General features: G+C 43.7%; 1 protein-coding gene across 1 annotated transcript in view; it reads left to right on the top strand.

The window, feature by feature from the left end:
- The first annotated feature begins 1,790 nt into the window (after positions 1–1,790).
- The window catches only part of ATIC (5-aminoimidazole-4-carboxamide ribonucleotide formyltransferase/IMP cyclohydrolase), a 31,212-nt gene continuing 6,190 nt past the window's right edge, over positions 1,791–26,812 (top strand). The window contains exons 1-13 of the mRNA XM_050916166.1: positions 1,791–1,978; positions 4,492–4,618; positions 6,685–6,761; positions 8,097–8,163; positions 9,935–10,023; positions 12,006–12,157; positions 12,244–12,400; positions 15,084–15,209; positions 15,399–15,506; positions 16,671–16,756; positions 18,234–18,323; positions 20,017–20,145; positions 21,211–21,303. Of these exons, the coding sequence (XP_050772123.1) occupies positions 1,957–1,978; positions 4,492–4,618; positions 6,685–6,761; positions 8,097–8,163; positions 9,935–10,023; positions 12,006–12,157; positions 12,244–12,400; positions 15,084–15,209; positions 15,399–15,506; positions 16,671–16,756; positions 18,234–18,323; positions 20,017–20,145; positions 21,211–21,303 (1,323 nt within the window). The 5' untranslated portion in view covers positions 1,791–1,956. The remainder of the gene's footprint in view (positions 1,979–4,491; positions 4,619–6,684; positions 6,762–8,096; positions 8,164–9,934; positions 10,024–12,005; positions 12,158–12,243; positions 12,401–15,083; positions 15,210–15,398; positions 15,507–16,670; positions 16,757–18,233; positions 18,324–20,016; positions 20,146–21,210; positions 21,304–26,812) is intronic.

Genomic DNA, 26,812 nt, shown 5'->3' with positions numbered 1-26,812 from the left:
CGCTCCTCCCTGGTCTCATGCCTCCAGGGCAGAGTTCCTCTGGGTGGCGTCCACTGGCTCCCTAGACAGCTATGAGGAGCAGTGGGTGCTGTCCGGCGTTCTCCGCTTGGTGTTCCCCACTGGATCCCTAGTTCTGCACCTGTGACTGCCACTCCCTGCCTGGCTGTTCCTTAGTTGTCCCCCAAATTCAATTGGGTCCTCGGTCCAGTGATTCCTCCCGCAAGGCTGGAAGAGGGGCCTTTAGAAGCGGGAGGGCACCTCCCGGAATTTCTGATAAGGCCATCTGTGGGTGTTGAGTTGCTGTGTTGATAGTTACCAAGAAATTCCACATTATAATTTAACTGCAAACCCCTTTATATTTTTCCCCCATCTGTAAAATGGGGATAATGATACTGACTTCCTGTTTGAAAATTACTTTGAGATCCACTGATGAGAAGTGCAATATAAGAGATCAGTATTATTATATAGGCCAGCATCACCACACAATATTTTTCACTGTAGCTCTGCTGTTACACTTTAGCTATATTTAAGCTATCAACTTACTTTTTTTAAACTGGCTATTTTTTTTTTAATCCATTTTCGGTCAGCATGCCCAGAATTTTATATTCTGATGTTAAGCTTCAGACTGAGGTGGTCTGCAAGGAACCGAAGCTCTCTGGCGTCCTCTATAGGACAAGATGAGGAAATGCATCATCTTTCGTACAGGTTTAATTTTTCAGTTGCTCTCAACCTTTCGACTACTGTACCCCTTTCAGGAATCTGATTTGTCCTGCGTACCCCCAAGTTTCACCTCACTTAAAAACTACTTGCTTACAAAATCAAACATAAATAAAAGTGTCCCAGCACACTATTACTGAAAAATTGCTGACTTTCTCATTTTTACCATATAATTATAAAATAAATTGGAATATAAGTACTGTACTTACATTTCAGTGTACAGTATGCGGAGCTGTGTAAGTCATTGCCTGTATGAAATTTTAATTTGTACTTACTTCGGTAGTGCTTTCTATGTAGCATGCTGTTAAACTAGGCAAATATCTGCACAAGTTGATGTACCCCCTTAAAGACCTCTGTGTATCCCTAGGAGTACTTGCACCCCTGGTTCAGAACCACATCTGCTCATGGCTCATTGGTACATTGCAGGGGTGGGAAAGGGATGCTTGTTTTGAGACTAAACTGCAAAGATCCTTTTACTCAAGAACCAGGTTTTGCACAAATGTTATTTTATACCAGGTCCTTTAATTGAAATTCAAAATATTGTTGACATTTTTAATGGAAATTTGGAAAATTTCTACCAGCTTTGGACCTTTTGAGAAAGACCTAGGATTTGTGTTAGGGCAGGTCTATGCTAGAAAGTTTTGCCAGCATAGTTGTCGGGTGGGATTTTGCCACACAACATAGCGTTGCCTGCCAAAGCCTTAGCGAGTGGTATAAGAAGTTAGACCTGCAAAAAGGTTTTGTTGTGGTGGTGGGTTGGTTTGGGGTTTTTTTTGCTAGTAAAACTGCATCTATAATTTGCTGGTACAGCTACGCTGGTAAAACCTTCCTAGCTGAGACTAGGAATTAGGATCCGGAGTTTGCTTTGCATGCAGGCAGTGCCGGGCCGGCCAACATTTTGGCTCTGAAATTGGCTCCAAACGCAGCCGGGGGCCCGCAGCAGCTTTCCCAGGCGCGGGCGGGCGGGCCGCCTTGCCTGTGTGATGCACAAGCACGACGGGGTTTGCAGCAGCCATAGGGCGGCGCGTGGCTCTGCATTTACTGCACCGACTGTTGTATTCAGCTGGTCCCCCCCCTTGGGGGCGTAGCTGGGTCTCTGCAGACGGCTCGGCCGCTCCCAGCATGCAGCTGCAACCCCACTTCCTGCGCGGCGCTTCCTAGGGCCGCCCCACGTGCATTTCTCTCTCTGGCCCCCCAGCGCAGCCGCCGCCGCCGCCAGGATCGGGTCCGCCGCCGAGCATGGCTACGGGGCAGCAGCTGGGTAATGCCCCCGCCGCGCGCCCCGGGGTCTTGCAGCGCCACCTCCGATTGCGGCTGCAGTGTCTGAGCCTTTCCTGCAGCAGCCTGCGGCCTAGCGGGAGGGACTTTAACCTTTAGTAATCTGCGTGGGACGCAGCGTGACTGGGCTCGAGGGGGTTTAAATCCGGGGCTGTATTGCATGGGCCTGACGTTGCATTGCTTGGATCCGGAGCTGACGCTCGATCCAGCCAAAAGGGCTTTGAGGTGCTGGTGCCCCAGGCCATGGAAAAAGGAGGGAGGAGGAGAAGAGCCCATGATGCTTCTGAGCAGGTGTTTGAAACAGGATCTCTGTACATCCCTGGGCAGGTTGAAATGGGGCCTGTGAGCATTTTTTATGTCGGGCGTTAAAAATATTAGTTGGATTCTCCCACCTCAAAATCCCCCTCGCCCAGCAAGGGTGCAGTGAAATCCCGTTTGAAATGTAAGAAACAACCAGCACAGGGGGTTGGGGTTGGTTGGGTTCCCTTTGCAATTGTCCAGGGTTTCCAAATCACAATCATTTACATCAGTGTCACATGACCATAAAGCATGTGCAAAATGTTTCTAAATAGCATTTTAGATTTGGGAGCGTGCCATTTCATAGCATCATAGAAGATTAGGTTGGAAGAGCCCTCAGGAGGTCATCTAGTAAGATGCACAGACATAAATAACTGCACAAAGTGTAAGGCATAACCATGAATTGGCCCCATGCATGACTGTTAACATGGCATTTAGGCCGTGTCCACACTAGCATTTGTGTCGGCAAAACTTTTGTTGCTCAGGGGTGTGGGTTTTTTCACACCCCTGAGCAACATAAAGTCAGTGTAACATGGCTACACAAGTGTTCTCACAGCAGGGCTGCTGTGAGCTTGTAAGTATGGACATGGCCTTAGTTATTAGTTGGGGTTATGTCTGGAGCTGAGTAGAACCCAGCTTGCTCTGGAGCTGCTGGAAGTATAAGCAGATGCAGCTATGAATACACAGAAGCTCCTTCAAAATAGTGAATAAAAAACTGCCTCCCTGCTCATTACTTGCACATTGATCTTCTGGGACCTGGTGTCCTCACTTAGAAATGTTAAGAGCCCCAGCTTTGCAATCAGTTCTTTGGTGCTCTGGTGGTCTGCATGTGCTGATCCAAACTCCTGGTCAGGGCCTTGGTTAAGATCTTGTCCTGGCCTGCGTTTTCTATTCCTTACACCAATTTGCTGTGGCACTTGTTTAGGCAAGTAACTTAACCTTTCTTTTCCTCGGTTTACCCATTGTAAAATGAAGATATACCGACGAGTGTGCGTGTTTAATGCTTGTAAAGCACTTTGAAATATAAAATCTTGTTCACTCGGAGCAGTATTGCTCAGGACAATAGCAACTGCATCTATTCCTGCTTGGTCCAGAAAGTCTCTGACCTGTAAACACCTCTGAGTAACTTTTTTATGCATGAAGTTACTCAGAGGTAAATGTTGCAAGTTCAGGGCTTAATGATATCAATGTGCTGGATCTGTGAACTGTGGGCTGTTGGTGCCATTAATCTGCACTGCTAAGATAATAGATAGGAATTCACAGTCACCTTGTGTCACCTTTTGATAAATCCATTCCTAGACACTGTTGTTTTTCCCTTGTAAAGTTTCCATTAGCTACTCCCAAGCCAAGTGAAATAAGCAAGTTGCTATTTTTGCAAATATCCAGGGCCTTATTTTTCAGAGTTGTGGACATTCAGTTTGAGCACAAAAAAAAAATTGCAGTTGTATGTTGGTCTTGCAGGTGGAATTATACTAATTTGAAATGCCAGAAGGCAACCATTGTGGTTATTTCAGCTGACCTCCTGCATTACACAGGCCAGAAAACTTCAGCCGGGAATTATTCTTTCTTCCTGTGTAAGCGAACACCTTATGACTAGAGCTAAGCATGTGTTTTAGAAAAAATATTCTGACTGAGCTCTTCAAAGCCGTCAACATAATTTGCTTCCCCCCCCCATTATAATTAGTTTTAAAATGAATTCAAATCTCTCCCCCAAAACCTCACTTAAACACTATTATAATAAACGATACCCAGCTCCTATCTTTTCATCCATAGATCTCAAAGTGCTTTATGAAGGAGGTCAGTGTCATTATTCCTGTTTTACAGATGGGGAAACTGAGGCACAGATCGGCAAAATGACTTGCCCGAGGTCATCCAGCAGGCCAGTGGCAGAGCTAGAAGTGTAGAACCTAATGCCAGTTGAGTTCCCTTTCTACTAGGCTGCACAGCCTTCCAGGAGTATGGGCAAATGTTTAATGATACTGTTAGATTGTGCAGTTACTCAGCAAGGCAGCAGATCCTGTTGGCATTTGAACATGCAGGTTGTCTACAGGAGTAATTTCTAGTTTTGATTTAAAAATTGTTTAGTGAGGTTAGTTGCATATTTGGCCTCAAATCTGTTACTTTATGCAATGTGGTAAAGGGAGGGGAAATCCACCTGTGTGTTACCAAAATGTTCCCTCTCTTCTCTTCTTCTCCTAGCTTTATTCAGTGTCTCAGACAAGACTGGTCTGGTAGAATTTGCGAAATGCCTCAACTCTCTTGGGTTGGGTTTGGTTGCCTCTGGAGGAACGGCAAACTGTCTTAGGGATGCTGGCCTGAACGTCAGGTAAGAGCTCTCTCCCTTTCTGTCAACGTTATTCCCAACAAAAAATATATCAAACCATCTGAAAATGTTAAATCATTTGATTAGTTTGCTGTGATTTGAGGCGAACATGGGGAGGGAACTATATCATTTAAATGGAACAGAACTCAAAGTCTGGCTCCTTGGCTGGAAATAGATTGAGTCCAAAGACTGTTGAGATGAAGGAGTGTGTGTGGTGATGATGGGGAAGTGAGGGTTCCTGCAATCCAGGTGTTCTCATGTTTGCCCTGACCCAGTTCCTCTCCTGTGAGGCAATGTGTTGTCTTAAAAAATCAGGCCTTAATGCTAGTCTCTGCTAGCAGCTGAAAACTGGTCTTTGCTCCTTCTTGGAGAGTAGGAAATGTTACAGGGTTTTATGGGGATTTGGAGATTATTTCTGTTCAAAACCACAAATTGTCTGTCTGAAAAGATGGCCTGGCTTTTCAAAAATGGCAAATGATTTGGGGTGTCCTCAGTGTGTGACAGGCAAGAAAGAGTGAGCACTCCTCCGCTGAAAAGGGAAACGCGCAGAATCTCTAGCCAGTTCAGCTTGTGATTTGAGGAAATGTTTTGATTCTGGGTCTCCGCACTCCACCATTCAAAAGCAGTTTCAGTCAAATATAAATAGTTTCCAGTGAATTGATGGCAAATCCGTTAAAGCGCTCGGCTTGACTGGCTGTTGGTCATTTGCGGAGACGGTGAACGTGGCAAGAGAAGCTTTGGTGACATCTCCATTAATTTATGTTTCCTCCAAAATTCTGCTAAGGTTGTGTTTCTGGTCCCTCTCTCTAGAGGTGACAGCACTTAGGAATGGTCACGTTAGTCTCATTCCCTCCCTAATTTACAGATCCTTCTAATTATAAACAGTCACGAGGCAAAGAAAATGAAAAGTAAATCCATAATTTCATAATGCATTAGCTATGGCTAACTGTGAAGAACAGTGAACAATATAACAGCAGTGGGATTAAAGCCACATTTTCCAGGAGGAATGGTGCTGATATCTTGAACGTGTGTCTGAGAGCAGAATAATTATACTGTATCTAAAATGCTGGATCTTTAAAATGATTGTGTCAGCTTCCTCATGTAATGTTTCTTCTAAGATTGATCTCACTGCTCATTTGTACAAGTTCTTATTCAGTTATCTAGCCCATATCTTCCAGGATAAAATAGTTTAAGACAGAGATAATGTTGTTTTTTTGTAGGTCACATTGACTTGGCTGGTTATTTCAGTATAAAAGCCCTTTCACAAAATAACTGCAGGTCAGCTTAATTTGATTAAAAAATACATGCTTTGTTTCCATTCATGGGAAATGCAGCTGATGCCCATTAGATATATTTATTTATTTTGGGAACTCCTGCTGTGCTGTTCAGGGCAGATATGGAAACCAGTGACCTTCCTCTTTTATGCTGTGTTGGATGTAGGTTTTACATAAAATACAGCTCTATGCCTTGTTAAGTGTAGGAAATCAGTTAAATTGTGAAAGAGAGTTAAACGAGCATTCCTAGTGTGTTTCTGCTAACAACGGTTACTTGCAGGACCATTTTGTTAGCTAGTGTCAGAGAGATGCCAGATGTAATGGAACCATAAACCATACTAGCCTTAACGGAGAATAGTTTCCGTGACTCCCTTTCCTGAAACGTCTACCAGCTCTTCACAAGAAGGATGCAATACTGGAAGAAACTGAGTTGTGTGATACACTGACAACTTATTTATCATACCTTCCATCTGCTCCAGTCTTGTGAACGTACAGGGCCCTGCCACTTCCGAGAATCGTGCTCTCTCTTCAGTAGTGATTGGAGACAGAGAAGTCGTGATTTTCATCAACGCAAAGCTGCAAAGTCTTATTTTTGGCCTTCCTAATCTTGGGCATCCCTTGAAAGTTTGGAGGTTTTTAGGATCTGAATCTCTTCCCATTACAGCCAGTGTTAAAATTCCCATTGACTTAAATAGCACCAAATTGGGCTATGAATGAGAATATGGAGCCTGCAGAACCACTCAGTCTGTCAAGTGCTGAGCAGTCATTTCAATGTTTTGTTTCCCCCTTGAGCAGAGATGTGTCCGATCTTACCGGATTTCCTGAAATGTTAGGGGGACGTGTGAAAACCCTGCACCCCGCAGTCCATGCTGGTAAGTTATTGCCAATGTCCTTCCATTTTGAAATGGAAATCAAGGGGGCTTGCTGGATGGCCCTTCAGGGGTTTGGGTGAAAGAATTGGGGAATGAGGATCAATGAAGCTACAGGTCACACAGTTGTAACCCACACGCAATGAACGGGAGCTGCATCGTTCTCTGGCTGTTAGAATGTGTGGCACACTGACCAGCACCCTTTCGTCAGACTAGTGTCTTCCCTCCAGAATGCTGGAGACTGAGGAGTCACCTCTCATCACTCTAGCAACAAGGTAGGAGGCATTGTTCACTCAGTAGGAGACATGCCAGGAGGCTCTTGCATGTGTAGTGGCCACCCTCTCTGTTGATGATGTTTGACCACAGTGAACGGCTCGTTGTCCTGGGCATAGCACGTATCTACAGGAAGTATACTTCAGCCTGGTTTCAGCTGCGAGCAGAGCTGCTCAGCTCTGACAGTACTCGAGAGTTGTGACATGCAGCGATCTTACTGCAATGCAGTGTGGCCTGCCTTGGGCTTCCCTTGCAAACTCCTGGCAGACTGAAATTTAAACCTGTTCCAGCAGGTGCAGCTCCACTGAACTTGACCTGTAGATGAATTTGGCCTGCAGAATGGGGCCCCATCGCAGCTTCGGCTTTGGTGGGTGATTCCTGCACTTTGTAAGCTTCACTGGCTCCCCGTTCATTGAGGTGACTCAAGTTCTTTCTTTTGGAAGAACTGCAGTTATTTGGCCAGTCTACCCAATGAGCCATCTCGTGCTTCATCTCCTGTTGCAGCACTTGAGATCCGTAGGGTTGGACCTGTTAGCCATCTCATTTCACACTCTTGAGAGGACTGGAAAAGGAAGGTCTCTTCAGGGGACATTCAGCTCTGGATTCCTCTCCCACTTACTGTACGCCAGCCTGTCAGGTCTCTCATTCTGCTCAAGGCTCCACTTTATTACCTCCTCATTTGTTTCATGGGGTTTATGTATTGTTGGGTGGCAGGTCACGGGTGGCTTTTTCCTCCTTACCTATGCATCAAAGCCTTCGGTGACCATTCCCATGTTTTATGATAAGCAGCTGGCTGCTCATTAAGTGCAGTTGTTTTGGGGCTTTGTGTTCAGCACTTGGAGTTCCCCTGGGATTTAGTGCTGGAAAATCTATTAAAAATCTATTAGAGTGAAAGTTGAGCAGCCAGAAAACCAATACAATGGGATTTTTGCTGCTGCTGTTGTAACTTAAACATAATCAGAATGAGTTTATGGAATAAAATCTCAGAGAGAGCATGTACTCTGAAGAAAGAGGCTGAGAAAGTTTTAATTATCCTTTGTTAAAACCTGCTGTTTTTGTAATCAGGAATCTTGGCTCGTAATATTCCAGAAGATGGAGCTGATATGGACAAACAGGGGTTCAGCCTTGTAAGGTAAATGTCTGAATACGCGGCACAGCTAACCAGTAATCATGAGAAAAAGTTTATAGAGACCAATCAGGGAATGCCAGTGAGTGGGAGTGGAAGGGATCACAGCACCATCCCCAAAGAGGAAAAGGCACATCCGTGTTCTTGTTCCTTTTCCCTGTTGGAATCACTGGAGAGGTGGATTTTATTGGTTAGTTTGTTGCAGATCTGTGTTTCTAGCTAGAACTATAGCAGATAGGGCTCAAGAGGGTTGATCTGATCGTTTTATTTTTGATTTTGAAATGTTTGCTTAATAAACATATGCTTTGAGATTTGCACAGAGCTGTTCGGATTTTAACACATAGATAGATGGATTAAACATAAGAATTGGGATGGGCCTCTACAAAGGTTGTTGGGCTAGATTATAGACAGCAAATAGCTCTTTTTCAGAGTCAACATGAAAGAGCAGATGGGATCCCAAGAGGTCAAAACACTAAACAACATAGATCCCTTCTGTTCACCTTGCTCTATATCTGCGTTAGTTTCTTTATCAGTATATTCGCCTGGGGGATTGGTCACCTCAGAGTAATGATCAACTTTCACTGGCAGACATAAGTAACCACTACTGCTCTTGCAGCGCATTCAGTTTAAAAACGAGTGGCTGAATTAAATTATTGAGGGATTGATTCGCATGAAAGGAGGTGGAATTGAGCTGTGATAAATAGTCTGCACAGATCGGTCTTGGGCTGGATTTGAAAGCCTAGGGCAGGGGTAGTCAATTATTTTTTTCTGTCAAGCTATAGTCAAGGCTCAAAATCCAGAGAAACATTTTCCCACGACAATAATGATAATAAGTAAATAAAAAGATCTCGCAGGCTGTTCAAACGTGTCTGGTGGCCCAGACTTGGCTTGCGGTCCATCTATTGACTACCCCGGCCTAGGGTGTAAGAAAGAGGGAATCAACATAGATAGTTCAGTGAGGATGCCAGCCCAAGGCACATAGGATGTTAGAAAAGGCCTGGCTAAATTCAGAAGGGAATAAATGTCCTCATTGCTCTGTATTCTAGTAAGCAATGATTTACCTTCACTGCATCTGATTTTGATTAACTGACTTAAAAGATATGGGACTTCATCCTCAGCTAGTGTGATTTGCATGGCTCCATTGAAGTCAGGATGGTGAATGCAATGGCTTACCGTTTTGATTTGCATAGATACAGGTGTTAGCAGCCACAAAGTCACTGGGTGAGGGTGCGGCTCTTCACGAAGACTGTGAAAAGACGCAGTGATGGGTAGTAAAGGTGATTAGAAATATGGTGAGGCCCAAATGAATGGGACGTAGCAAAATAGGACTGTCTGGAAGATGAAAGACTTGTGAAGGTCATATCGAAAATGGTTAGCCCAGGGTAGTTAATCATCGGAACAATTTAGCAAGTGGATTCTCCCTCACTGGAAATTTTAAAATCCAGAATGGATGTTGTCCTAAAAAAGACTCTGTAGTTCAAGCAGATCTTGAACCGGGAATTAATACAGGGAAGTCCTATTGGCTGGGTTATGCGAGAGGTCAGACTAGATTATCACAGTGGTCCCTTCTGGCCATAGAATGTATGAATCAATGAGTTTTAGCAATCTCCACTTCCTTAGGAGAGGCACAGATCTGAGTTTAGGATTTTGTGCTTGTCTCATGTCAGAAACAAGGACATGAGGAAAGAACAGTGACTGTACTGTGGGAACAGCTTAGTCTGACTTGACTACCCTACTTCTTGATGAGTAACCCAGGCTTCTCCCCATCACTTTCCAGAATTGTGGTTTGTAACCTGTACCCCTTTGTGAAGACTGTGTCTTCCCCAAACGTCACTGTACAGGAGGCGGTTGAAAACATAGATATTGGTAAGTCCATGGGAAACTGAGAGAACAAACCTTTCACTGAGGGCTGACGTGATAGCTATGGGAAAAGTGATAGCTGATGAAAGGCATTGATCTCTGGTCCGTTAGTGACCTCTGTCCCTCTTCCTGGGAGATTTCATGCATCCATAAAGGTCTGCAGGGGTGATAATGATATTGTCACTCTGAGCCCTTTTTTGGTTGATCTGTGGTACCGTGTTAATACCGTTCGCTCAGGTGGCCGTGACCACTTGGCAAAATATTATGGGAATTGCCAGTCGAGGAAGGGCGAGTGTTGACCAAGCTTGGGTAGCAGGGTGAAATGGGGATGCCCTTCAGGAATAGAATAATGAAAGTTACAGTAACACGGATTCATTCTAACTGACTGCTGAGCCGCACTGCTCAGCTGGTGGAATAGCGCAGTCTGTCTTACAGAAGCACCGTGTGTACATGCAGGGGCTTTGTTTAGAAGAGGCAAGTTGGGCAGACTCTTGCAGTGTGGAGAGCAGGTTAAGTGTCTTCCTGCAGCACATGGCAATGCAATGAGAAATAGATGGGCTACTAGGATGTGAGAAGGGCTGCTAGGATGTGAGAAGGGCTACTAGGATGATTCATGGAATGGAAAACCTATCTCATGAAAGGAGACTCAAAGAGCTTGGCTTGTTTAGCGTAACCAAAAGAAGGTTGAGGGGGGATATGGTTGCTCATTTATAAATATATCAGAGGGATAAATATTAGAGAGGGAGAGGAATTATTTAAGCTAAGTACCAATGTGGACACAAGAACAAATGGATATAAACTGGACACTAGGAAGTTTAGACTTGAAATTAGACGAAGGTTTCTAACCATTAGAGGAGTGAAGTTCTGGAACAGCCTTCCAAGGGGAGTAATGGGGGCAAAAGACATATCTGGCTTTATGACTAAGCTTGATAAGTTCATGGAGGGGATGGTATGATGGGATTAATTTTGGCAATTAATTTGGCAACTGATCTTTAATTATCAGCAGGTAAGTATGCCCAGTGGTCTGTGATGGGATGTTAGATGCGGTGGGATCTGAGTTACTACAGAGAATTCTTTCCTGGGTGCTGGCTGGTGAGTCTTGCCACATGCTCAGGGTTTAACTGATTGCCATATTTGGGGTTGGGAAGGAATTTTCCTCCAGGGCAGATTAGCAGAGGCCCTGGAGATTTTTCGCCTTCCTCTGCAGCATGGGGCATGGGTCACTTGCTGGTGGATTATCTGCAGCTTGAGGTCTTCAAACCACAATTTGAGGACTTCAATAACTCAGACATAGGTTAGAGGTTTTTTACAGGAGTGGGTGGGTGAGATTCTGTGGCCTGCATTGTGCAGGAGGTCAGACTAGATGATCATAATGGTCCCTTCTGACCTTAAAGTCTATGAGTCTATGAGATGCTTTGGGGAAGAAAAGCTAAGCAATTAAAAGCATCAGGAGGATCACCATTGTAAGGAGCAGTTACAAATACGGGGGCTTATCTTTGTGCGCCATTTACTCCACTGTGAAATTGGGTAGGACCCTTGATTTGGTGCCATCTAGGGAAGGCTTGCAATTGTGGATTTCTCTCTGATACGTAGCTTTGCTCCTCATGTTAGTTACTAACCTAACAGGACAGCATCCCTGTTCGGCGTCTCATGAAGAGAAAGCTGAATGATGTCCTATCTCTGGTGTCTGCTCACCAGGTCTCTTGCAAGGACCAGGCATCTTATGCGATCAAAGATATTTTAATAGCAGTGTGTGATTGGGTTTAAGAGGGAAAGGTGATCTCAGAGCTTACATACAGGACCATTAATATTTGCAAAGGGCTTTGAGATCCTCAGATGTCAGGCACCATGGAATGTTAGTAAAGAAGGGAACTGTGATACCTTAGCTCTAGGTCAGAGGGCATCAACCTTACACTAAGATGTGAGTTTCCAAGTATTTTGGATATGGAAGAGAAATGTTACACACTTCTGGGTTTCTGTTTTTGAAGGAGGAGTAGCGCTGCTACGTGCTGCTGCGAAGAACCATGCTCGTGTGACAATCGTGTGTGACCCTGCAGATTATACCTCTGTGGCTGAAGAGATGAAGGCATCGAGTAGTCAAGACACTTCCTTGGAAACCAGACGTCAGCTGGCCCTGAAGGTCCGTCCTCTTCTTTAGAAAAAAATTGTGCTCCCTTTGGAGAGCGTGTCCTAGAAACCAAACGGTCTTGCCTGTTTTGTCCTCAGGCTTTCACTCACACTGCTCAGTATGATGGCGCAATCTCCGATTACTTCAGGAAGGAGTACAGCAAGGGGGTTGCCCAGCTTCCGCTGCGTTATGGCATGAACCCCCACCAGACCCCCGCACAGCTCTATACGCTGAGGCCTAAGCTTCCTCTGACTGGTAAGACAGAAGGATTGCCTGAGCTACAGCAGCAGAGTCCACCCTGTGGCCCTCCAGGGTGACTGCTGGGAAAGTGTGTATTTGATTCTGAATTGGGAATGCCTCCCTGAGTTGTGCTCTGTGACTTTAAAAGGGAAGGGTTTGGATCAGCTCTTCTTCTACCAAGAGGGGGCGCCGCCTCCCAGCACGCCCTCTGCAGGCCCAGAACAAGTTGTGCAAAGGTATGAGGCTGGAATGTCTGTGCAGCTGTTATCCCTTGGTCAGTAGCTCCCCCAGTGGCTGCCTGCTGTATTGCGGGGGAGTAGGCCAAATGCAGTTCTGGCTGTTTTCTCCCCTGCAAGGCTGTGGGAAGCCCAGGGAAAGTAAGTTTGATGCTTGATTAGTCTTGCCTGATCCTAGGCAATATATGTATTTATTTCCCTAGGGTTAAGCAGAACCAGTCAAGTGCCTAACTTGTTCTCTAGGATTTTTTGTTTCTCTTTTTTTTTTTTTTTGTAACTTCTAACTAAGGGCTTCTATTTTATGCTTTTCCAGCTAGTTTCCTGCAGCAGTTTCCTTTCCCTATCCCCATGACAGTGGAACATACATAACACCATTAGGAACAAAATAAATCCTAGCAATGGATTGGTAGGCTCGTTACTAGGTGGAGATGGTAAAATGGTTAATGCTGCAACAAAGGCAAAAGTGTTTGATAAATATTTCTGTTCTGTTAATTTTAAAAGAAGCAGGATGATGTGCTGGTATCCTATGAGGATGACAAAGTACTTTCCAGACTGGCACCTCGGTTCTAGAAAGATTTGTTTCCATTACAGTAGCAGGCTTGTTTTGTGGCATGATGTTTGCCTGGGATTGAAGTGTCTTGCAGTTGCTTAGTTTGAATGCCACACAGCAAAAGTCTCTAGTAAAGAGTTGGTTGTTGAGTAGGAAGCACTTTGAAATTAAACGAATGAACAGCGCGAGAGACAGTAGCTGTCATGAGGAAATTTGGTATCTATAGTTTCTGTGAGTTTTACAGTAATTTCATATTAAAGGATAGATCCTTAACTGGTATAAATCTATGCAGTTCCATTTAAGCCAGTGTGTAAGGACTGAGTTGCAACAGCTTATTTTGTCCTAACTTATTACTAAAATCCAGGAAGAAAAATCTTTTACTGTTTCTTAAAACGTTCTCCTTCCTCTTCTCCTTATTTAGCATCCTTTCGGACATCTGTGGCTGTAAAATTTCACCAATCGGTTACTTTCACTTGTTTTTTTGGCTGATCCTTTAATATAGACAGGGCTTCTGTTTCATGCTTCTCTAGATAGTTTTCTGCTGTTTTCCCTTTCCTTATCCCAGTGATATCAGAATGACCCTCAAATATGGTGGGGATAGCTCCTTTTTTTGGTCTCATAATAGTGTTTGCTGTGTCACTGTTCGGACGTTCTGGCTTTCATGCCTCACGTGTAGGCAGTATGCTAGTAAGAAATGGTCTTAATGATTCACATTGCCTTGTAGTTTTAATTAAAGAACCTCATAAGAGACTCAGACAGGAGTTGAAAGCTGATTTGCTAGCAAGTCTACGTTGCATGTCAGCAGAATGGTATTAGTTTCAAGTGTCCTAGTCTCCTTCAGGAACACAAGAAGAATTTTTTTCCCCATCATCCTTCCAATCCCCCTCCTCCCCCCACTCCGGTTCAGAAACACAAATACAGGTGGTTCTCTGTGTTTATAGTTTTGAGTGTGCAGATGCCATGGTAGTGTTAAAATACGTAGAGATTATTTCACATTTGGGGCACTGGGAGAGATTGTGCTCTTCTTCTGGTTTAGCATGTCTGATTAAAGGTCCAGATTAAGTACTTTGCTTAAAAGCATTTGCTTAACTTTATCCCTGTGTGTAGTCCCGCTGAAGTCAATTGGACAGCGCATGTGTTTAAAGTTAGGCACGTGGTTAAGTATATTGCTGAATCAGGGACATATCCACTTAGTTAAAAAAAAAAAAATCTTGGGTTTCTCACCAGAGAGAGACCAAAAATGTACATATTTGAATAAAGTATTCCCATGTTCTTTAACTACTTCTATTACAGTGTCCTCTTTAGAGATTAGGACTCCACACTGCTAGACTGTATATAGACAGGAAGAGACAGTTTGTGCCCAAAGTAGACATGGGAGACTAATGAGTGGGAGAAGAAAGTGCTATTTTTCCTATTTTACAGGTGGGAAAACTGAGGCACGGGGCTACTCAGTGCCTGAATACCTGACGCTCTGGCTCCAAACTCCCATTGGAATGGGAGTTTGAAATCAGTGGGAGTTGGATGCCAAAGTGCCTTTGAGGATCAGGGCCTAACTGGCTTGTCCAAAGTCACACAGGCAGCCTGTGGCACAGATAGAAACTGCACTTGGTTTTCCCAAGTCACAGTGCAGTGAGTAAACTGCAGGACTGTCCTTCCTCTGTGGGTGTCCTGTAGAATCTTGGCCTTGTGTTTCAGCTCCGCTTTGTGAACTCTATGCTATATGTCCAAAGCAGCTGGGCAGAAAACAGCTCATTCTTTCCCTATGTGCTCGGTGTGTTTAAAAGAAAACAGCTTGTATAATTTTCGGTTCTAAGCAGTAGCAGTTTACATTTAAAATAACTTATACTCGTGTTCAGGCTCCTTGGAGAGAGGGACCTTCGCCCTTTAATGTGCATTTATGATCTGTGTGCAGTTCTCAATGGATCCCCTGGGTTCATCAACCTGTGCGACGCTCTGAATGCCTGGCAGCTGGTGAAAGAACTCAAGCAGGCTTTAGATATTCCTGCAGCAGCCTCGTTCAAACACGTCAGTCCTGCAGGTAAATGGGGGTTCTTATTGATATTCATCTTATGGAAGAAATACAGGCACTCTGTTCTTTGAATGCCACTGCAGTGTCCATCCTCTCGCCTCTTAAAATGCCCCAGCAGCTTTGCTGATATGAAGGAGTTGGAGCAGAATATAGTTCTCGTTTTCTTCTTCCACGGTTTTTGCTCATTTTATCCACCAGGTGCTGCTGTTGGACTGCCACTCACAGTGGAAGAAGCTCAGGCCTGCATGGTGCATGATTTACACGCGACCCTGACGCCTTTGGCAACTGCATATGCACGAGCAAGAGGTGGGATGGCAAGTGAAAAACTAATCTGTGCAAAGAACTGAGAAGACCAATAGTACTTGTTCCTGAGCAACGTGCTGTGTGGTTCACAGGTTCTTCTCTTTGCAAGTTTATGGTGATATTTAGAAGATCCGAGTAGCTCTTGTGTTTTTGGTTTTTCTCCAGAAGTGTCTAAATAACTCTGTTGATTAATGCGCAATCCATTCTCCTCTTGAGGGACCTAGATTCAAATCAGGATTGGCTCTCAGTCAAAGTGAGTTTAGCTAGTTCAACCAATTCCTGATTGTTTTCACTTCAGAAATCTCTTTCCTGCTTTTGCTGGCAGAATCTGGACAATCAGAGAACTGGATTGGAAGCTCTCAGCCCTCAACTGTGGGTGGGGTACTGTTGAATCATTCACAAAGAAATCTTTTCTCCCAACTATTCGTTTATATTTGAGTTTAAAGTATTGACAGAAACAAAAAAAGGAAGGCTATAAAAAATGTTTGCCCCTTCTCAGGGGCTCAGATTTTACTCTTGATATTTTGGTGTCATTCTGCTCATTCTCCCGTTGTCTATCATGTTCCAGGAAAAGCAGGTAGATAAAATCTCAGTTTCAAAAGGGAATAATTGACACACACCCAGTTTTGCTCCCCCAATTTTTAGGTCACCTCTGATGGTCATTGTTCATGTAAGAGCACTACTACACGATTGGCATTCACTGTCACAATTCGAATGGCTAGGTTGTTGCAGGGTGACATTAAAGACCATTGACCTGACTAAATGGGAAACCTCCACAGTGTCATCTGGTGCAATTTGTCTCTGGTTTTAAATGAGCACCAATTCATTAAATATAAAATACAAAATGGCTATGATGTACATTTCAGACTCTGGTTTTGCTTAGAAAAGTCAGTGTTATATAAGACATTCATTACAGAAGCTTTGTAAGTGAGAATGTGGAGGAGGAAAATAGGAACCTACAGAAATATTTTAGGATGAATTTGTGGCAGGGAGGCTGCCTTAGATTTTTTTTTTTTTCCTTTCTTGTGATTCTTAAGTGTCCCTTTCTTCTGCTTTGTGATGAAATTAGCAAACTCTGAGGAAAGAAACTGAGTCATGAATGGTTTGGTGGGGTGTGGGTTTGCTTGTGTGCTGCAGTTGAATCACTTTTTAAACATTATTTTGCAGGTGCTGATCGGATGTCTTCCTTTGGCGACTTCATCGCGCTCTCTGATATCTGTGATGTCCCGACTGCTAAAATCATTTCCAGAGAGGTTAGTAAAAGAATGGCAAGTTATTCTGCAAAGGTGAAGAGCTCTTGGTGAGCTCATTGGTTGTAATGGCAATTCCAGTCATACTTTTTTTTTTAATTGGTCCATTTTTGTTTCTGTCCATTTTATTCATTTGTATTTATTGGTCCATTCCAATCATTTAATATCCAGGGTGCAGAATTTAAACCAGTCTTGATTATTTTTTTCAAGCTGTGGCTCATAAGTGGCAGCAAATGTGAAAACTGAACAATCAAACCACTTACTTCCAAGATGGATCATAACCTTCACTGTCCACTTAAGCACGTCTCTAAACCCCTGATTGTATTGTAGTAATAGGTGATTCATCAGCTCTGGTGGAACAGTAGGGAATTCCTAGTAGTCCCTACAAGTGCCTGCCTACTTCTTCCTGGGGGAAAAAGGAGTGCATTTGTAGATTGCTGCCTACCCAGTAGACTGAGCCTACGAACCTACAGTACTCCTAATTCTGCTGGGTTCCTCTTTGCCCGTGTAACTGAGCATATCGCATAAGTCACTAGAATAGATGACAATCCTGAATGCAAAATTAAATCAGACAACGTTAATACTTAACCAAACAGTGTTCATGTTTGTTGTAGGCTGAGCTTCGTATCGCTGAGCGTTATTTAAGAAGGGAAGAAAGCGGCGTATGAATGATAAGGAAATGTATCACTTTATGGCCCTAAGATAAACCACTTCTGTCAGTTTTTAATTCTGTTTGGGCCAACGCGGTTCCATTCTGTCACTATTTGTGTCCTCAAAGTATCCAAGAGTTTGAAATAATGAATGGGTTTGAAAGAGGAGTTTCTTTGTCTGTCTCTGACCAGTCAGAGCTTGGGTCCAAAAGGTGCTTCTCCATATATGCATACCACTTCTGTTGTGTAGGCAAGTGTTAGTTGTTTTTAGAAAAGAAAACCTGCCATCATCAAAAAAGCATCTCTTCTGAACCCAATTAGACAAATATGTTCACAAAGGTACCAGGACTTTTATTGATCACCCTGAATTTCAGAGATGCTCAAAGTAAAGAGAACGTAATACAAACGTGCCTTCTGTATAGTAGGTAAAGTATTTTCAGTATGCCACTACAAGAAATCTGTCTCGAATAGATACAGGAATGAATTCACCCATAGGAAATGTGTGGGAGGTGTGTTTCCATTGACTTCACTGCGGAAAAACACATGCTCCTGTAGGCATTGTGGCACCCATCCATATGGTTGAAACCTGCAGACACATAGCATGTGAGTATCCTGTTGTCCTTAAATGGATTATGCTCATTTGTAATGCTACTTGCACTTATGAGCAGTTGCAGGGTTGAGCCCTCATCCAAAGTCTATTGAAGTCCATAGTCTCTTGTTGGCTTCAGACCAGGCCTCTAATATGTTTCTAATGACAGAATCTAAAATGGCATATTAGTGATTACTCTTTCCCCTCAGGGGCTAATGCTATGTGTATGTGTGTGTTGCAGGTGTCTGATGGTATAGTGGCCCCAGGCTATGAGGAGGAAGCTCTCAAAATCCTCTCCAGAAAGAAAAATGGGAGTTACTGTATCCTCCAGGTGGGTGTGCTACGTTTCATGTTATTTGTGGTCTAAGTGTAGACTTCTCAGCCCGCCCAAAGCTCCATCTTCATTATAAGTTGCTTTTCTGTGGCCATCTCTCCATACTACTTGGAAATATTGTTTCTACCAGTCAGAGCTTACAGCGGTTGAACTACACACAGATAATGCCTGATCCAAAGCCCATTGCAGAGCATGTGAACGTTCCCATTGAGCTAATTGAGTTTTGATTCAGTTTGGGATTAGATTTCTAAACGATCTAGAATTTCACAGAGTGGCATGTCCATGAAGATACAGTAAAGACTTATATTAAACAGGACATTTTTCATAATGTCTTCATTGATTTTTGTTGTTGTTGTAATGATACACACATTAGCAACAGAACTTTACAGAAATACAATTTCTGGACTGCTCTCTGCTTCACACCAACCTCCCTATCTGTTCCTGACATTTATAGATACCTTCCCTGCCATCTATAAAATTCTCCAGCTTTGTCATTAATCTTATAATTGAGACACCTATTTGGAGCAATTTGTTACATCCGTGCGCCCAGCCTTTTAAAACAACAAAACAGATTCTGTATGATCTCAGGATCAATCTGTGGGTACAACCAAAGACAACAGCAAGCCCTTTTAAAAAAAAAAACCCACCATATTTGAATCCCATGTGATGAAGAATAATCACATTGCAGGCACGGTTTAGATGCCGTGGTAATGTGTGATTCCATATTATGTTGATAGCAGTACTTGTCAAATATTTAACAAGATGCTGCCAGATCATTCAAATTCTCATCCTCATGCCCCCTGCTCACAAGTGCTGAGGAGCGTGCATGGGACTTTAAATTCTGTCAGTTTCATTGTAGATTCCGTAGGAGATTTTATACTATAGCCAAAGAATCCGTGTAGCTCCTATCCCAGTCCCTCTCTGAGAGGCTGACGCACACAGGAAAGCTAAGAACTTAAGTAGCAGCACATAAAAAATTCCAACTTTAGATGAGAGACGGATTCAAGCATTACTATCAGAGGAGCTCTAGAAGGTGGCTCAGGTGCTTCAGGCAAGCAAGAAAGAAATTACAGGCAGTCTTGAAGGCTGATTCCTCCCAAGTTATATCCATTTTGCAAGGATTTAGTAGTAACTAGTAAATCTTTAATGCTTGAGAGACTCTATCACTGCTTGTCACCAGATTCCCTATAAAGGGACCTTATGCTTGGTGTTTGGCTTAATGTTAGAGTGAAGAGACAGCACACATTCCCCAAGTCCTGCTTCTGCTCCACCATCTATGCCCCCTGTAAAGGTGGAGGAAGTCTGCAAAGATGGTTGCCCTCTTCCACTGCCACATGGGAGGGGGCAGTTCTGTGCAGGGAAGGTCCTTTCTGCGTGTTGATCTTTGTGGGTCACAGTCTGGCCCTATGTGTCTAAACATCCAGTGTGCACACGCCTATCACCTATGTTCTCCCTTAACGTGACACTTTTGTTTTGGTGCTGAGAAGCTGGTGCTCCAGTTTGCTGGTACTACCTCTGTTTTGACATCCCATCCCCATTCCACTCATCTCTTTTGGATTATGTAAAAGATTTACATTGTGGTTTAAGGTAAACTGTTCCTGGAAGTCAGATTTGAAAGGGTCATGGCTGGACGTTGGATCGGAAGGGTTCAAAGAGCGTGAAGCACTACTTTCTATTTGTCTGCTTTTAGATGGAGCTTGATTATGAGCCAGATGAAAATGAGATTCGAACCCTTTTTGGGTTGCATCTCACGCAGAAGAGGAACAACGGTGTTATTGACCGGTCCCTGTTCAAGAACATTGTTAGCAAAAACAAAAATGTAAGTGTAAGTGAATTGGTGAGAAATGAGAGGTCCGTTTGAGTGAACTGGTGGGCTCCAATCGGGAAAGGAAGTGAAATTCTATCATAAGAGACCCTAAAACGTTCAGGCAGACTTGTGTTTTCAGCAAAATGATGCACTGGGCCAAATCTGCTCATGCAAGCAGAGCCATTGCCTTCATTTTAGCTGCTTACCTGAGTAAGATGAGCAGGATCTAGCTCTTTATCGCTGATTATCAAGATTATAAATAGGAAGTTCCTCATTTAATTTCCACAGTTACACACCAATATGGTAAGAAACCATTGTAGTCTCATTCGGAGTCACTGTTTAATAGTCTCATTGGCTTGCATTGTGTTGTATAAACTCCTAGATCTCTCTGTTCCATGCACAGATGGTTTACACATCACCAGTGGGCAGTTAGTTACATGTGTTTTACATTTGTCTTACATTTGTCCTAATTTTTCACTGTGAAGTAGCAGACCTATATCAATGTAGAAATAGTCAAGTATGTCCCGGGGAGCTGAGAAACGTCATAAATGGGGAAACAGTTTAACGAATTAGTAGCAGAATGAGTGTAAAATAAAATTGTCAACAGCATTTCAAATAGGGTGACCAGACAGCAAGTGAAAAATTGGGACGGGGGAAAGACCCAAAAATTGGGACTGTCGCTATAAAATCAGGACATCTGGTCAGCCTAATTTCAAACTATTGCCTTGATCTGTCAAATATGTTAGCACAAGTTTAGCTTTGTACATGTGAGTAATGAATTCAACAGAACTGTTCACCAGTGTAAAGTTAAGCAAGTGCATGAATGTTTGCAGAATTAGGGTCAGTCTTTGACTATCAGTCACTTAGCTTTTGAGACCTGAGTTTAGGGTTGGTTTGGGCTACAAGAACTGATGACATTAGTAGATAATCAGATTGTTGGTAATTTTTAGTCATTTTGCTCTGGTATTATGTAGAACATGCAGTGGTTTTTGGTTTGCAGATTTATAGCCCATTGCAGAACGTTTTAAGTCTCAGTTACTGAAGTGATACATTCATTATCGCTTTCTGTTGTTTCAGCTGCCCGAGTCTGCTATCCAGAATTTGACTGTGGCCACCATCGCTGTCAAGTACACCCAGTCCAATTCAGTTTGCTATGCTAAGAATGGGCAGGTAACCAAACAGGGCTGCTTATGGGGGAGTATACTAGTATCAGCCAAACTGGCCTATAGTACGTTTTGTCAGGCACCAGCTTTAAAATCACTTGGTGTACTGGAAGCTATTAAACAAGTATAAGCAAGCTGGCTTAGCCCAGGTCTACACTAGCAGAAGTGGGGGAGGGGTCGACCTAAGATATGCAACTTCAGCTACATGAAGAGCATAGCTGAAGTCAGCGTATCTTAGGTCGACTTACCTGGCCGTGAGGATGGCGGCGAGTCGACTGCTGCCACTCCCCCGTCGACTCTGCTTTCGCCTCTCGCAAGCTGGAGTTCCGGAATCGACGGGGAGCACGATCAGGGATCGATTTTATCGTGTCTACACTAGACGCAATAAATCAACCCCCGATAGATCGATCACTACCCGCCGATCCGGCAGGTATTGAAGACCTGCCCTTAGACACTGTTACATGGAATAGTACAAGTTCTGTAGCTCTCAAGTGGCTGCCTGTGAAAGCAAAATCATGGGATCTTTTCACAACCAAGGAATGGATGGTGGCTTAGGGACTAAGAGATCAAGCTTGCAAAGAATTAAACACTCGAATAATTTTGTTCATGTTGTTAAATGTTTGCAGGATCAGGGCCTGAATCTTTTTTAAATCTTCTGTCCAGGTTTTTATCAGGGGTCTTTTTGTTGGTGGGCATTCATTTGATAAAGGCCTTTTAAAGCATTAGCATGTTAGAATCGGTTTCACACCTGGTGTCTGACAGTGTTTAATTTAAAGGCAACCTGCAAAGGATATATTTTAATTGCTTTATTTTGCTGCTTTATGATGTATAAAGAAGGGCTTTTTGCAAGTAGATGAGGTTTTTGTTCTGTTTGTCTTTGAACTTTAGAGTGTCAGGAATGTCAAGTCTTCCTTGATTTTGATGGAAGACTTACCTTGGGGGGTGGGCTTTCATGTGTGTTGTCAAAAGTTACACCATAAATGAACAGATGGGGTGTGAATGCTTAACAAAAACATTTGCTCCCAGGTTTCAGAGTGGTAGCCATGTTAGTCTGTATTAGCAAAAACAATGAGGAGTCCTTGTGGCACCTTAGAGACTAACAAATTTATCTGAGAATAAGCTTTCAAAGTGGATTTTAGGGCACGAAAGCTTATGCCCAAATAAATTTTAGTCTCTAAGATGCCATAAGTACTCCTCGTTCTATTGCTCCCACGTGTTCTTTAGGCATTGTATTTAAATGTCACCAAAGACTTTTAAACAGGCTGACTGAAATTCATTTCCCCTCTCAATTGCTTGCTGTTGTGATGTCATCATTCCACTAACCCTGTGAGACAGAACCAGAATTTCTCACATTCTCCCCCCCAACATATACACCTCTACCCCGATATAAATAACACGACCTGATATAATGTGGCAAAGCAGCACACGGGGGGGGGGGGGGGGTTGTTGTGCACTCTGGCGGATCAAAGCAAGTTCGATATAACGTGGTTTCACCTATAACGCGGTAAGATTTTTTGGCTCCCGAGGACAGCACTCTATCTGGGTAGAAGTGTAGAAGCAAAATCAGGCACAATCCCAATTTATTTCCTTTGCATGTCACCTTTAAAGATACCTTGTTTAATCCATCCTCAGTGTTACTCATCTGAATGCACCAGATTGTCATCATCTAGAGTTAAAATGCACCCCTGTGTTACTTCACTGTATTTTCTGATGTCATGTGCTACATAGCTCTGACAAGGCATTTGGCTGGAAAGTTGGCATTTTCTCTCTCTGAGGCTTTTTAAATAGGTCTCTGTCTCTGAAAGCATTCATTCTGGTTGCCCCAGGACAAAGGTCTGATTAGCCTGAGTTCCTCTTCTGCTCACTCAGTACAGCAGCAGCCCCATCAACCCCTGTTGCCTTTTCAGTGATGAGCTTAATGTGCTACTGCAGATGTTTCTGCAGTGGTTGGAGTAATTAATGCATGTCCCATGTGTATGTGAAAAGGCCCTTGTGATGGATTAGAAGTGGACTAGAATCATGTCTGTATAAACAGAATTCCAGCTGGGTCATTGTCCTAGGTTTGCTTGATAATTTGCTTATGCACATTCATGGGGAAATCTCTAAGCCAAGCATACATGTTTCTCTTCTTGATTTTTATTGTACATTCTGCCTTTATTTTAATGGAATGACCAAGATCTGATGGTTGGAAGCAGAAGCTACACAATTTCAGACTAGAAATAAGGTACAATTCTTTTTACCAGTGAGGGTAACCAATGGGATCTCTAACACTTGCGGTCTTTAAATCAAAATTGAATGTCTTTCTGAAATACGCTACTTCATGGGCTTGATGCAGGAATCACCTGGTAAAGTTCTGTGCCCGTGTTACTCAGGAGGTCTAGGAAATGCCCTCTGAGATTCTAAGGCCTGGTCTATATTGCGGGGAAGGGGGAATCGATCTAAGATATGCAACTTCAGCTACGAGAATAGCATAGCTGAAGTCGACGCATCTTAGCTCGAATTAAAATTATTTACTTCGTGTCCTCGCGGCACCCTGCGGCTCCCCCATTGACTTTGCTTCTGCCTCTCGCCGAGCTGGAGCTCAGCACAGGAGAGCGATCGGGGATCGATTTATCATGTCTACACTACACGGGATAGATCGATCGTTACCCACCAATCCGGCACGTAGTGTAGATGTACCCTAGGAGTTGACATCACCCTCCCTTATTGTTGAGGTACACATAAAGGAGAGCTTATGTCCCTGCATATGGCATTCCAATTAAGAAGTTACTTAGCTCAAGCAATTCCCTGTATGAAGTGCTGTCTGGAGATAACTGACTTGCTGATCATTCACCATGGCTTTAAGATCAGCTTTCTTCTCTGGAATATTCAGTGTTCACCTCCCCAAGGAGAAGCTGAGAGGGAAAATTGATGGATAATTCATGACAAACTGTCTTAAGATATAGTCCAGGCATCTGATGTGTGCAGTCTCTGGACTACTGGCTCAGTCCTACACAGTGCTGAGTGCTCCCAACTTCCATTCCTTTGATTCCCATGGGGTTGCCTTCCCTGCAACCCACCTCTTTCAGAGGAGCTTTTGTATCTCAGTGATCCATGATTTCTTTCAACCAGATCGGTTTCTTCGGAATTGTACGTGGAACAGATGCTGCAAGCAGGACAGGTTGCTAATTAGGTTTGAGGAGGATTGGGGTGAGAAGCAGCATTTGTGGAACTGTCACTTAATTTGCAATAAACCAACAGTCACCAAGAATTGCAGGAAGGCCCTTCTCCCTTACTTTGGTCTGCTTTCCTACAATGGCAAAACCAACCATTATAATGCTGGGCAACATGTTGGTTCGCACTCCTTAATGACACAGGAAAGAGAGGACGACTCAGTGGTTAGAGCACTGGGAGACCAGGGTTCATTTCCCTGCTCCGCCACAGACTTTCTGTGTGACCCTGGGCAAGTCATTTAGCCTCAGCTCCCCCATCTGTACAGTGGGGGTTAATACCACTACCTCACAGGATCACTGTGAGGATTAAGACATTAAGATTGTAAAGCACTCAGAGATCTACTGATGAAAAGCATGATATGAGAGTTGGGTATTATCAGTATTACTTAATTAAAAATCGCAATTGAGCCGCTCCCCCCCATTCAGAGTGTCTTAAAGATAAAACAGGCCCATTTATCTTTTATTTTAAATATTGTAGACATTTTTCAGCAATCATGCTGCATTTTGTCCACTCGGGAATATATACTGCAACATTCTTTATAATCTAAACTTTAAGAGGGCATTAGACTTCGCTCATTACTCAGAATGAATCCAAGGCGTAAAAGTAGATCTCTTAATTTAGCCAGACTACATAGGTTGCCAGGGAAATAAAAAAGATAAAGCTTTGATGCTGAAAGTGCATCAATGGAGGTAGTTTTCTATGGCCAGGTAGAATCCCACTGACTTCATCGGGGTTCTGTGTAGGTACAGGGCTTCTTCTGGGGGACCTGCAATCTTCACCCAACCACTTCCTTCAGTGGCAACTGCGTTCCATTGTCCTGAGGCCGTTTCCCATGTGGCTCCAGCACCCTCTTCTGCTCTTACCTCAGGGCCTCAGCCTGCAGACCCTAGCAGCCAGCCAGGAGCGCTCTCTGTCTCCTGCAGTTCCTGCTTGCAGCACTGAATTGTCCTAGGTGCTGGGGCTTCTTCACTCTACTAGGAGGCCAGTCCCCTCCCCTCAAGTTCCAGTCAGCTTCTGAACTGTGCTCTGCCTGCTGCCATTCTTATATGGGCCTGCTAGGCCATGATTGGCTACTCCTCTCAGCCCCTTTCTAATTGGCTGCCTCCAGTACAGGTTCCCTAGGGCTGCTTTTAACCCCCTTTCTGCCAGTGAGAGGCAGCTGCCCATCACAGCCAGTCACTCAGTTTCCCCATCTGTAAAATGATCATACTTTATAAAGTGCTTTTGAGATATACTGATGAAAAGCACCATTAAAAAAAGCTGGGCACTATTTTTGTTATTTCATACCATGACATTAATAACATTGCTCATATTCGACTCCATGGATTTATTAAACACAGTAGCAATAAATTAATTATGAGCAAATGATAGAAAGTGTCAGCCCAAGATGGACCACAGCCTGAGTCCTTCATTTACTCTTTGGGGGAGGTGTGGTAAAAGGTGAACTCATTACATCTTGATGAATGAAAAGGCAAATGATTCATTTCTTGCTACTCAGCCTTTGACTTATAGCTTTAACATCTGTTGCAATCTAGCTGCATCGGAAAGTCTGAGGCATTGGCCAGGGCTGCTGGCCTCATCACAGCATCTCCACGCTAGCCTGTCTGGTTAACTCTTCAGTCTCGGCTTAATGGACACAGTAAGAAACTATGAAAGGGGGTTTCTACTTTCCTGCGAGTTTTGGTTTTGAAATAGCTGGGGATGTAAGCCCAGCCCAGCCTTGCAGAACTGCCCTGAAAAGCAACCAGCCCAAGCACAATCCATTCCACTCCCCTGCTATAGCAGTGAAAATGAGAGGACGGATTAGTTCTTTACCGGTACATCAAAACAAAACGTATTCACACTGAGCCAGGGGGCTAATGAGACTTTTCAAAGGGTGTGTGTCGGGGGAGGGAGGTTAATGAACTTTTCAAAGGGTTGTGGGGGCGGGCTGTGCGCACGCGTGCGCATTATGCTGTGTGCCCAGTCTGGGGCAGTCAGTCCCATTGAAGAGACAGAACTAGAGGAGCAGGATGATCATAGATTCTGAGGCCCCTCTGATCATCTAGCCAACCTCCTGCGTAACACGGTCCTACAATGTCCCTGAAATAATTCCTGGCTGAATTAGTGTTTCTCTTAGGAAAAACATGACCCTTGGGAAGTTGTTCCAGTGGTTAATTACTCACTGCTAACAATGTACCCCTTATTTCCAGTCTGAACTTGTCTGGCTTCAGCTTCCAGCCATTAGGGGGCTGGCCTGGTGAGACTCAAGACCCCAGTTCGGCTCCCTGCTTGGCCACAGACTTTGTTTGACCTTGGACAAG

The sequence above is a fragment of the Gopherus flavomarginatus genome, chromosome 10 (genome assembly GCF_025201925.1).
Source record: "Gopherus flavomarginatus isolate rGopFla2 chromosome 10, rGopFla2.mat.asm, whole genome shotgun sequence".
NCBI classification, from domain to species: Eukaryota; Metazoa; Chordata; order Testudines; family Testudinidae; genus Gopherus; species Gopherus flavomarginatus.
This window is presented reverse-complemented; position numbering and strand designations above follow the sequence as displayed.